This window comes from Dendrobium catenatum, unplaced genomic scaffold (genome assembly GCF_001605985.2).
Source record: "Dendrobium catenatum unplaced genomic scaffold, ASM160598v2 fragScaff_scaffold_853, whole genome shotgun sequence".
In the NCBI taxonomy this organism is placed as follows: Eukaryota; Viridiplantae; Streptophyta; class Magnoliopsida; order Asparagales; family Orchidaceae; genus Dendrobium; species Dendrobium catenatum.
Window position 1 is genome coordinate 8,096,148 of NW_021319315.1, and position 12,936 is coordinate 8,109,083.

The 12,936-nt window shown below is 38.5% G+C and overlaps 1 protein-coding gene across 1 annotated transcript; it reads right to left on the minus strand.

The window, feature by feature from the left end:
• Window positions 1-1,340: 1,340 nt before the first annotated feature.
• On the minus strand, window positions 1,341-9,333 carry LOC110101314 (AP2-like ethylene-responsive transcription factor ANT). The gene is made up of 11 exons (XM_020829170.2): window positions 9,244-9,333; window positions 5,932-6,080; window positions 4,694-5,064; window positions 3,942-4,578; window positions 3,485-3,567; window positions 3,348-3,356; window positions 3,178-3,266; window positions 3,018-3,091; window positions 2,877-2,927; window positions 2,718-2,794; window positions 1,341-2,379 (listed from the first exon to the last, which is right to left on the minus strand). Exons 1-11 carry the CDS (start codon window positions 9,331-9,333, stop codon window positions 1,808-1,810), a joined length of 2,202 nt encoding a protein of 733 aa, XP_020684829.2. The 3' UTR covers window positions 1,341-1,807.
• Window positions 9,334-12,936: the final 3,603 nt, after the last annotated feature.

The following is a 12,936-nucleotide window of genomic DNA, read 5'->3' on the forward strand; positions in this document are numbered from 1 at the left end:
CCATGCAACCTCTATGCTAACTACTGCACGTTTGGCCAGCCTAAGCGCCCATGCGATTCCACTCACGTGCACGAGCGTCTGCCTACACCTTACGACTGTACCGTGTGCCTGTCGTTGTTGAACCTTGCTCCCACCTGAGTCAGGGCCTAAGATCAGGCCGAAAGGCGTAGTCGATGGACAACAGGTGAATATTCCTGTACTACCCCTTGTTGGTCCCGAGGGACGGAGGAGGCTAGGTTAGCCGAAAGATGGTTATCGGTTCAAGGACGCAAGGTGACCTTGCTTTTTCAGGGTAAGAAGGGGTAGAGGAAATGCCTCGAGCCAATGTCCGAGTACCAGGCGCTACGGCGCTGAAGTAACCCATGCCATACTCCCAGGAAAAGCTCGAACGACCTTCAACAAGAGGGTACCTGTACCCGAAACCGACACAGGTGGGTAGGTAGAGAATACCTAGGGGCGCGAGACAACTCTCTCTAAGGAACTCGGCAAAATAGCCCCGTAATTCGAGAGAAGGGGTGCCTCCTCAAAAAGGGGGTCGCAATGACCAGGCCCGTGCGACTGTTTACCAAAAACACAGGTCTCCGATACTGCACTCTAGACCCCCTACTACCAAATGAACCCAAGCTCCCGCTTCTAAAATCCATAGAGCCTTCTTGATCACCCATCAACCTCACCCGAACAACCCCGCGTAAGGATGCTCATCAATGACACCAATGGTTGTCACCTTCTCTCTTTCATGGACAAGAACGACCTTCATCCCTATCATTCACCTCAATGATGCTCTGATGCTAGTTGATAAAACTTGATGGAAGCTTGAGCTTCTTGGAAGAGAGAGAGAGAGAGAGAGAGAGGAGCCCAGATACAACAAAGTCCTTATATTTCTTGGCCTTAATGGCTTATTTGAGGGGCACTTCATACATCAAGCTATACATTATTTATAAACTAGAGATGAATGTAATGCCTTGCAAAACCACTTAAGCTAAAACTGAATCAATTCATAACAGATATTAACCTTTGTTTTGATTTAATCCATTCGTAGAGCAGATCATCTATTCAGCATTCACAACATGGTCATAACTTGCATTTTATTTATTAGCGTCACCATACCAAATCATACAATTAAAGCTTCATCAATAATTTGCATTTCATGTAAACGTTGATCCCAACAGAATCTACTTAAAATTCAAATGTAATTCAAAAACAACTCTTCTATCTGGGTTTAAATAAAAATCCAGTCTAGAATATTTCATACACCCACTGTAATCCATGTTGTGTTTTTTCTCATCCAAACATAACCTGCATTGTTCGTATAGAAGCAGAAATGAATAGAAAAAAACAGCGAAAGTCATTGCACACATCTGTTTTGCATAAAAGCTATAAAGCACAGCAACATATCAAAGGATAAATCCAATGATATGATATACCTTAGGTGTAGGGAATGTTGAAGACCCCTTTGGAGAAAAAGCTTATAAAAGTGATAGAATGTTTAATGATGGCAAACAAAGAAAAAGGCCTGAATGTCCTCAATTCTCAAACAAACAGGTTAAAAAGAGATGTAAAGAGCAGACCAGTCAAAAGATTGGAAATACAATATAGAAGTAGCAGCATTGAAATATCCCTTTAACGGTACTTGGTAAGACCAAAAGAAGCCCACAACTAAAGATAATCTCATATCCAAAATTTAAACCACAGGCTTTGTCCCTCCCCCCATTACACAACATAAATCCACAATTACCTTAACACAAAGGAAAATACACCCACCATTCCCTCCACTCCTTTTTTCCTTAATGAAGGCTTTACAGAAGGCTCAAGCATCACTCCATCCTGAATACACTGGCAGACCACTCATGGGAATTGCTGGCCATGTAGTACCAATCAGCTTGGCCGGAGTCTTAGAATAGAGCATTGACAAGCCAGCTCGATCAGGACTTCCTTCTCTTGAACTGCTTAAACTAGTTACCAACGACGAATGGTTCGAGGGATGCATGCTTCCCGGCTTAGCAGCATCATCCATACCATGAGTTAAGCTTGCAGTTTCCATACCAAAGAGCCCATGAAGCATTGGCCTTTCATTCAGCGATTCAGATACAGACACATTGTGCTGGGGGGATTGATACAGCACCATCTTCCAATCGGACCCACTGCTGCTGTTGTCTTCAGTTAAATCCAGCTCTCTGCTACTGTTCTGAATTAAGGGAATATCATTGCTGCAGCCAATAGCTACTTTGTTCTTCCTGGCAAGCTCACCTGACAGAAGAGTATTGCTTGCTATGATCTTGTCAACATCATACCTAGTAATGTCAAAGTTTGTTACAGCATTTGCACCGCGGAACTTAATCGCAGCAATGTCATATGCTTCAGCTGCTTCCTCCTGAGTACCTGACAATGCGATCATATATATTACTAGGGCCCTATGAGAAAGCGCATTTTTATTTCATTCCCAAGGTGCCAAGTTTTGTTAATTAAAAGCAGTTCTATCTGATCTTGATTCTAACTAGGATAACTTATTCGTGATGAGCTTGATAACTGTTACTCCAAGCACCTAAACAAGTTAATAACTGTACCAGCATAAATCGTGCCTAAACTTGTATGGTGGCGAATCTATGAAGAAGAAATTCGACTCAGAAAAGAAAAAACAACAAATAGTAATTTCCAATACAATGAATAATAGAACAATCGAGACGGCAGGAACAATATGAACATAATTAAATGCTTACTGAAGGTTCCAAGATAAAGATCTTTGTTTCCAGCAACTCGGCCGATTCGAGCCTGCCATCTTCCATGTTGATGATGCCTTTCAAAGTAGAAACAACAAATATATCATTGAAGTTCAAACTTACATAAACTGGGTTTATTAATGCATTAAAAAGTAAAACCTTGTAACTCCTCTGTACATAGAAGCACCTCTAGAAAATCCGCTGCTTTTCCTGTAAAAATAAAAGTTAATAATAGGAAGGAAGAAGAAATTATTTGAGAAACAGTAGTCAAGAAAGCACCATATAAATGCATAGACTTACCTTCTCAAATGGGCAACATACTCCTGTCTGGTCATGTTCTTCATCTCTTCCAGCTCTTCCTGATAATTCTCCAACTGCAGGCACAGAAATTCTATACAGGTCAAAATTCCACAAGACGTAGCAGAAAGAAAATAAACCTGGTTAATGATCATAATAGTACAGGGAAGTTGATATGAGTGGAAGGGCCCCAATATTTGAGTGCAGCCAAGTCATACGCTCTTGCAGCTTTCTCTTCCATATCATAACCTCCTAAATTATTGCATGCCAAAATTTAAACCTTTGATCCAATAAGAACGTAATAAGACTTAATAAAGGAAGAGAAAGACCTACCCAGATAAACTGTAGGCGAACATATGTTGTGATTTCATCAGGCCCAAACATTTTTATGGCAAGCAAGATATCAGAATAGTTAAAAAGCCATACACTAAAATAAGAATAGAGCAAATGTTGCTTACGATAATACTAACCTTGTCTTCCTTTTCTGGTTTGCCCTTCCTTCTTGCAGCTGTTATCCCAGAGGTGAGCTTCATACCTCCCAGTCCACCTATGCCTGATTAATGAACTGAGTTAAAATAGGCTAGAAACAAAATAAATAAATCAGAGGGATCACAGATATGCTAAAAACAATGATGCTTTCTGGAATAAAAAAACAAAAATATAAAATGAAAGCAATGGCAATGTTGACAAGCTCAAGAGGTTTCTTGTTTCTGCTCTTTTTTTCCTTCAAAATGAGCTAAGAAAAACAATAACAAAAAAACAAAAAAAAAAGCTTAAAGGAATATTTCCAGTGATAAGATGAATAAATAAAATTAAAATCACTGAATGTACAAAATGGGACCATCCATGGCGTGGAGAAGAGAATGCCAACGAGAAAACAATACAATAAATCCAAAGGAAAATAACCAGAGGGGGTGAGAGAGAAACCTAGTGACTCCTCTATATTGAGAAGTCCTCTGGCCAAAGGTATCAATGCTCTTCCTGTGAACTGGCTGCTTCTGCACTCCCTTACCTGCTATTCTCTTTTTAGAGCCATCAAGAGCCATGCAATCAGAACCTCCAACACAAGAGAGATGTTGAGGAGCTGTGACACAGCTGGACTGAGAGCCTGGGCTCATAGACAAGCTCAGGGAATGCAAATCCCCGTAACCAATTGCAGCAACAGAACCAGATCCCATTGCAGCTTCATCTCCTCCCATAAAATTTATGCCACCATTATAATGCCTGGCCACCCAGTTTTTTAAGCTTGGGAAACCATGATCAGCAATATGCTCCTCCTCCAATGGTTCTGGATACATGTCATGGCCTGTGAGCGCAGAGCACATCCCGTCCTGCAGCGGCTGGAAATATGAACTCTGCTGCCTGAAGGGTTGTTGGAGGAACTCCAAAGAGTGGTGCTGGTCTCTATTTCCCTTGGCTTCTTGGTTATGATGGTGATAATACATGCTGTCCAAGCTTAAAGCCATAGCTTCCCTTTCATTGCTCCCATACTGATGATGGGCCCCCATATTTGGACCACCACCTAAGAAATCTTCCAATTTTGGGGATGGGGAGGGCACCATTCCTGCATCATCATTCATACAGGAAACATAGTAAAAATAAGCCACTTTGTTTGGAAGCTGGAAGAGGCCAGAAGAGAAAGAAATATTGAAAGAAACACAGAAAAGGGGAAGACCGACCTTGTTGCTGAGATCTGTTAAGTGCTTCCATAATGCACAGGGAACCATCAGACTTGAGTGGCATGACAGAGAGCTCGGAGTAGATTCCTCCAGTCACTCCCTCAACACCATAGCACATCCCCGAGTTATTAAGATGGGACGGAGAAAGAAAGAAGCTGCCTGGCATTCCGTTGGATGCAGCTGCAGCAGGAGGAGCAGGTGTGGGATGCTGGCATTCGTGGTGGTGGTGGTGATGATGATGATGGCTTTGGTGATTTGGGTGGTGATGATCCTGCTGCTCTGCACAAGAAACCTCCATTTTCATTTGAGAGGATAGAGAGAAACCCAACCAGTTATTACTACCACCACTACCGCTCATGGGTTTCATCTTCCTATATGGCTCAGAAGATTTTAACCAAAAATAAATGAGAGGAAGTAAGCTCAATCATTTAGAAACGTTGGACATTCCTTCTATATTTCCTACCCAAGAAGAAAACTCATGGAGGAAGTAAACTATTATCCACATTATAAGAAGAAGAGCGTTCTTCTTAAGGGGAGCAAACAACCCTGTGCCCTCTAAACTAAACAAAAAGAATGAGAGTTCCACCAAACAAATACTGGATCAAATACCCCAGCCATCTCCCCCGGTCCATAGGGATCTGTGTTCTGAGAGAGACACATTGGTTTTGGCTTGCCTCCTCCCTACTTTCTGATAACCCCCCTGCCTCCTTTATTAGTATCCTTAAACCCTGATTATATCCTCGCCTTATACGAGGACTTTGTGAGTCGAGAGAGAGGAGAGAGTTGAGAGTAGGAAACCCCTCTCCAATTAATGGAAGGCCTGTTTCTTTTAGCTGGCAAGCCAAAACAAGACTGCTTTTTTTTCAGTCTCATGTCATGAGAGAGAGAGAGAGAGAGAGAGGAAGGAAGATAGATGGATAGATTGATGGGGAGGACAACCGTCCCAGCAGTCACTTCACAAAAACAGTAGTCTATACAAGTGCCCAGTGCTACCAAGGATCTTATTAAAGCCATATCTTTTGTTTTTCTCTTGCTGTTTGTTTCTTCAATTAAAAATCATATCAGTTCAAAATATAAAGATTTTTATACTCACAAAATAATAAATATATTCACATAAAATAAAAGATAGAAGCCAAGTGGAAGGAAGGAATGCATGGGGTATGGGTAGTTTGGCTAAAAACTTACATGCCTCATATATAATTCCCATGCTTTTTATGGCATTGATATAGTAGTCAAACAGCTGCTTCCAGACAAAAAGTGGAATGTGGGTCTCCATGATAAGCTTGATATATTCCAAGAATGATGAAGGGGAGGGCCCAAGATAAAGCTCCTCCCTCTCCTGGTTCCAGTTTGAACTACCAATATATATTTTAATATCTTCCTTCTGCTGCATGGGAAATAAATAAAGAAAACAGTTCTGCCATGAAAAGTAGTATGAAGCTTTAAAATAGAATCTCCCACAAACAAAGCATGCTTATTAGAAAAAGAATAATGGAAGTTTCTTAATCAAAATCTACCTAAGATTTAAGCTTTAATAAAGGGCCGGTTTCACTAAAGCTTTCTTGCAACTAATATTTTAACAGCTAATGATGAATGATGATTAGGAATGTGCTTAGCTTCCTCTTAATTTTTTCAATAACTGAAACAGATCAGGAAACGATGAATGGTGATAATTATTTTAGCTGCTTAAATCTAATATATATAAATTAAAGTATATATCTGAAAAACAGGAAAAAAAAAACTTTTTTTTAAAAAAAAGACAAAATTACAGATCGATAAGCGAGAGTTATTGGAGGTGGGGGATGCAGGAATCGAAGGATGCCGAGAGGTGGGCTATTGGGGGACAAAATGTAGAACGAAGAAGCCACCAACACGCATATGGACCTCTTTTATGATTATTGTAATGATGAGTGAGGGCAGCCCTACTACTACCCATAGAAGAACTTTTGCTTAGAATCATGCCAACACTAAGCTGTATGGGCCAGAGTCTTCGTCAATATTTTCCTGCTTGCCAAAATTCCAACTTAACCTCTCACTATCATCAACCCTCTTTTGGCATGCAAGTAGACAGTTTAGCTTTGTTGCTACCATTTTTGCTCCTTTCACACATTTGCCAATTTTCCTCTCACTTACTCCACAGTACTAGAAACTGGTCTACACATAAATTTACACAAACTATTTCAAGAAAATATTGCTTTTTCCCCTCCCCACAGTTAGATCTGCACACACAGATATAAACTATTCCGAATCATTGTGTTATTGAAAAAAAAAAAAAAAATAGATCTTAGTTGCACCGTATACACTTAAAAAAAAAATTAATTTAAAAAGAAACCTTATTAATTTTGAATTTAATAAAATTTCGATGTGCTGAACCGTATATATAAAATTATAATTTGTGGCCTGAAAGCTATTGCTCCTAATTAAATTATGACAATTATTTTATTATTAGTTTTAGGGCCTCAAATTTTAATAAATATTCAATTTAACAAAAAACTTAACAAAATATTAAGATATCCTGTTAGAAATTCTTACAATAATAATAATCCTAATGATTTATTAATATCTGCAAGCAATTTTATTTTTAATGCCATTAATCAAGGAGTAATGCTATAAAGAATTTTTTTATCAGTTACTGTAATTATTTTAGCATTAATTATCTCATGATAATCAACTCAATCATAATTAGTTAGCCTTATTAATAATCTTTTATCTATTTTAATACTTTGATATGCATTAACTGGTATGAATCTGATTACCCCGCCGCCGGCGATCCTCCGGCATGCTTGCATCCTCTCCTCTTTCTCCAAACATTTCCAAGCCCCATCTCGCTTCGTCTAGAAATTATTCTATGTGGATACCGAATGCAGAACGTCGTCCGGAGACCAATCAGAATGTGCCACGTTAGTGGTACCAAGCTCGGGACCGAGCAGTATCGAGTCGCAGTACTAAGCACATGGGTGACGTGGCGTATTCTGAATGGCCTCCGAATGACGTTCGGTGAATGACGTTCGGCGCCCACACCTACCCTCTTTCGCCATGCTCAACCAAACTCCATGTTGAGGTAGCAAAATGATACAGTATATATAAATGAGGTACATTTTTATTATATTGGTGTGCATATAAATTGGTTTATGGATAATTTATTGGCATGAAAAAAATCAATACAGATTTAAATTTTTTGGAGTTGAGAAATAATTTAGAGAAGACAAAAGAGGAGAAGTAGAAAGAAATCATAAGCAATTTATTTTCGAAGGTTCATAGCATATCTCAATGAACTGTAGATTTTTCTTTTGAGAAGCTTTCGTAGTACTGATAAATTTTAGCATTTATTTAATCTTTTACATTACAGCTTTTGAAATATTTTTCTCGTATTTGTCTTGAAAGAGTTAGTATTCCCTTTTGTTTTGATCATATCTCAATTATGCAATTTATTTGCTCATGGGTTGATAGTTTGGTAACATAAAGCTAAATGCACTCTTTTTCTAATAATTGTTACTATTTTAAGAGTAAAATAGTTAGAAATTGGGGTACTGCCGCAGTGCTAATCTCTATGTTTTTATGATAAAATTTGGCCCGTGGAGGCACTATAGCCCTGAAGATTAGGCTTCATGACTCTAGGCAAAATAATTTATATAAATATCAAAATCTACTTTTACAAATTCATTTCTAATTTCCTTCGTTTCATTTGGCCGAGAAAAAAGGAGAAGAGAAAGATAAGAAAGAGAGAAGTTAGATTCAAAGGTCTTAGAGTTTTCGTCCTTGATCGTTGGGAAAATCATTCATATTGAGGTAGTTATTGGTATCATATTTTAAATTTCAATTTTACAGCTTTTGTGCATGTTTTTGGTATTTTATTTAGCTAGATTTTTTGCAAACTCAGGTTTACAAAGACTAACAGAACTTCCACTATATAACTTTTAATACATTATAGATTTTTTTTGTGTTAAAATTCATTGAGGGGCTTCTACCCAAACGATTGATTAGGTGTATAGTCGTATGTAAAGCTTCTACCCAGAGATAAGGAGCATTGGAGTGAATGAGTAGACTTTGAACAGTTTCAAGAATATGATGATTTTTCCGCTCTGCCACACTGTTTTGGGCTGGAGTATATAGTCAGGTAAATTGATGTTTAATACCCCAATGTTTGCAGTAGGCATTGAATGAGTTGTTTATATACTCGCCGCCACCATCTGTGCGGATGGTTTGAATGTGAGTATTGAATTGACATTTGATAAATTTATGAAAATTAATTAACGAATATGGTCGTAACCTCAGATTTTTAAAACATTGGAAAAATCCAACAATATTTAGAGTAATCGTCGATAAACGAGACAACATGTATTATATGTAGATTGAGGAAAAGATATTCGTCTGCTCTTAGCAAGACAACATGTATTACATATAGTATTTAGGGAAGTACATATAGTAAAATCAAAACGAGCTAAATGTTGTAAGACGGTAATGGAAGGATGCCCAAGACGGTTGTACCACTGGTACGGAATGATTTAAGTGGAAAGCTGAGCGAGATGTGGAGAGAACTTTGTACATACCATTATGGCAAGTCCCTTGAAGAAGAAGGCGATGAGTCTTAGAATCCTTGATTTAATATCCATGAGACGAAAAAGAAACAACTCAGTCATTATCGGTGATTAGCTGATGAACGGAGAAAAGATTAAATGAAAGATTGGGAACGTGATGAAGTTTGTTAAGATAAAGATTACCTGTGGGAGTTGGCAGAAGTCCTTTACATGTATTTTGAATCAGAAAATGGTAACCGTTGCCAAGAATCACTTGAGAAGAATCTGTGTATGGTTCAGTTGTACTCAGCTGAGATGGGTCTTGTCATGCCCCAAGATCTAACTTGGAAAGAATGTCAATCTATTTCATCAACCATTTACCAGAGCTATCTAAAACCTTCAATTAAACAGTCTACCAAACATCTATAAAATTTAAAACATCAATATACAAGTCGATTCATATCTCAAAAGGTCATGTACAATACTCAGGAACTACACTACAATCACCAGTACTGAAATCTATCCTGAGTACAAAAGAATCAAAATCATCAAAAGACAAAAACCTGTAGATCCGGATCAATTCCTATCTTCTGCTCCCTTGCCCTGACCTGAAAATATCAACCACATATAATAAGCTTTACAAAGCCCAGCAGGTCACCTAATACCTATAACTGAGATCAAAGCACGGCTATGCTATCAATATGCATGTCAGTCAATCAAATCATATCAGTCAATGGTCAATGAATCTATACAATACGGAAATTCATAGTCAATAAAACCAGTCAATGCAGCAGCAGGCAAATCAATAAACCAAGCTCAATCAATCCACGTCAATCTCGAAGAAATTCGTACACAGAAGAAAATCAATCAATCCGTCAAATCAGTCAATCCATCCGTCAAATCAATCCGTCAAATCAATCAATCAAATCAAATCAAATCTATACTATTAAGTCGATAAAATCAATCGGAAAAGCAATACGATAAATCTCAATCTATCATATCAATAAATCAATTGTAGCAATCAATACAATGCAGAATCAATAGTATCAATGAGTCTATACAAAATCTATATCCATTCTATCCATATCAATGTCAATAATCAATAATCAATATTATCCATGCTCAATGATCAATCAATGAAATCTATAAATCCGTACGAAACATTAAATCCGATTAAAACAATAAAGCAGAGATCAATAAAACAATAAATTCGTATATCAATACAGTAAACATGCATTTCAATACAATAATACTGAACAAGTACAACCAACTGGCTATGTTGGTGTTGTAGAATCCATATTACTGTTGTAGATATCCATACGTTGGTTTCAATAAAAAGAGTCGTCACTCTATTGCCCGTCGGCCGCCCGTCGTCCATATCAAAAAATCAATTGTAGCAATCAATTACAATGCAGAATCAATAGTACAATGAGAGTCTATATCAAAATCTATATCCGATTCTATCCATATCAATTGTCAATAATCAATAATCAATTATTATCCATGCCAATGATCAATCAATGGAAAATCAATGAATTCCGTACGATACAGTAAATCCATAAATCGATCAAATCAATTAAAGCAGATTAATCGATAAAACAATAAAAATCCGTACGTCAATACAGTAAACGATGCATTTCAATACAATAATACTGAACAAGATACATCAACTGGCCATATTGTTGCTGTTGTAGAATCCATATTGCTGTTTGTAGAAATACATACGTTGGTTTCAATAAAAAGAGTCGTCACTCTATTGCCCGTCGGCCGCCCGTCGGCATATCTATAAACCCCTTATGACTCCCAATCGTTATATCAATACTCAATGGTTTAAAGGAAAGCCCGTCCGCCCACCATCCTGTACAGGTCAATTCAATCTCCAACCAACGTCAACCAGGTTCTACTTGTTTTCCCAGTATCAATAGTCAATTCAATAATCAATTCATGAATCAATCAATAATCAATTCAATAATCCATATAAAGAATCTAGAACAATCATATCAATAGTCAATGCACATATCAATTCAATCTATCATTTCAGAAAAATTAGAAATCGTACGAAAATCGGGCAGAGTAACGGCAGTCTATCAAATTTACACAAAAATCTGCAAAAAAAAGCACAATTCCAAATTTCTCCAAATTACAGTAGAATATTCACGACATCAATACAAGACTAATTGTTCTATAGAATCCAAATCAAATCACGTCCGTATATTTTTCTATTCAATTTAAAATCGCGGAGAATCAATTTCGACCGGTAAAATCGTCGCAGAAAATACTCAAATCTGTGTACAATAGTCATATCTAATAACATACCAAAAGTTGTGCGGTGAAAGTTGTGTCAAATCAAAAATCATGTCCAAAATTCGACTACACAAAAACCAACAAAAACAGTGCACAACTCGGTCAAAACTCAATATACGGAAACAGAAATAGGATTCGGAGTCCTTACCACGAGATCTTCACTTTCCCAACAGCTTGCGTCGGGCGAAAAGCGCTCCGCGGCCTCCGAAACCCAGCTTTTACTTTACTTTTCCTCTCTTTCTCTCTCTTCAAAAATATCTGATTTAAAAAAAAAAGAGAATTTCTCCTCCCTCAAAAAATGAGCTGATTTTCTTATATATTAAGGCTGATTGGCCCGGCCGATCGCAAAATCGTCCTGGACGATCAGACCAAAATCAATCGGCCTGGACGGTTCCCAGAACTATTCTCAGGACCGATATTTTGAACAGTACAGATCGCCTGGACGATCTCAATTCGTCCCGGACGATCCTGGGAGGAAAATCCAAGTCAGAGAGGAACAGTAAGGGAACGAGGTCTCACAACCCTCCCCCCCTTAGAAGAATATCGTCCCTGACATTTCCCTACAGGTACGAGACAAAGAACAACGCAAAAACAAATCGATTCCAATCCTAAAACAAATCAAAATCGTGAATCCATACAAAAACACAATGCAATCAATCAAATGATCAATTGCATGATTCAATGTCAATGTCAATGCGTTTAGTCAAATCAATGCTTACCAGGATAAATTTCTGTGTGTTGCCTGGACTGCATGATGCGTAGACTATAAAACACGTGGCACCACTTGGAGGAAGTGCAGGAGGTCGTGGCGCAACTGTCTCTCTTTGATCTCTAACAGCTCTATCATCCATCCGGTTCCCTGATCTCTCACTGTAAGGCCCTCGAGCCAAACAGTCCTTCTGTTGTCCTTACCCGGCCAAAATCAGTCCTTCCACCCTCCTTATCTGAGCGACAATCTGCTGCTCTGTGCCCTTGCTGTCCACAGTGAAAAGCAACTGTCCCGTCAACAGGGTAGCACCGACCTGCATTGTCGTCTACCACAGTGAATGCCACGCTCCAGAACTTACCAGACGATTACTACCGATGCAGATAACGCGTACAAAGATCTCAATGCAGATCCCTCGAACTATCGATCTGCTGTTTCTTCTCTCTATCTCTGTCTCTACCATAATCATCTCGTCGTACCTCATCCTCTCCTCCTCCTGTATCTCGCTACCTCGATACCGGTGTCGCCAAGTCAATCTCTATCAATCGGGCCCGCTCCACCAGCTCAGAAAAACTCATGTATCCAGAAAGGTACTAGTGGATGCCTCAGCTCTCTGTTCAATCCATGCAGAATCTATAGCACTTTTCTTCGGCAGTAGGAATCAGATGAGCAGCATACCTTCGCAAGTGCAGTAAAAACTCGGCCTCGTACTTGCA

Coding starts and splice junctions, on each gene's coding strand:
- LOC110101314 (XM_020829170.2), bottom strand. CDS start 9,333: ATGACTGAGTTGTTTCTTTTTCGTCTCATGGATATTAAATCAAGGATT. Junction 3,092..3,177: donor CCACTCATATCAACTTCCCT/GTACTATTATGA, acceptor CTGTGCCTGCAG/TTGGAGAATTATCAGGAAGA. Junction 2,795..2,876: donor ATGTACAGAGGAGTTACAAG/GTTTTACTTTTT, acceptor CTACTTTGAAAG/GCATCATCAACATGGAAGAT.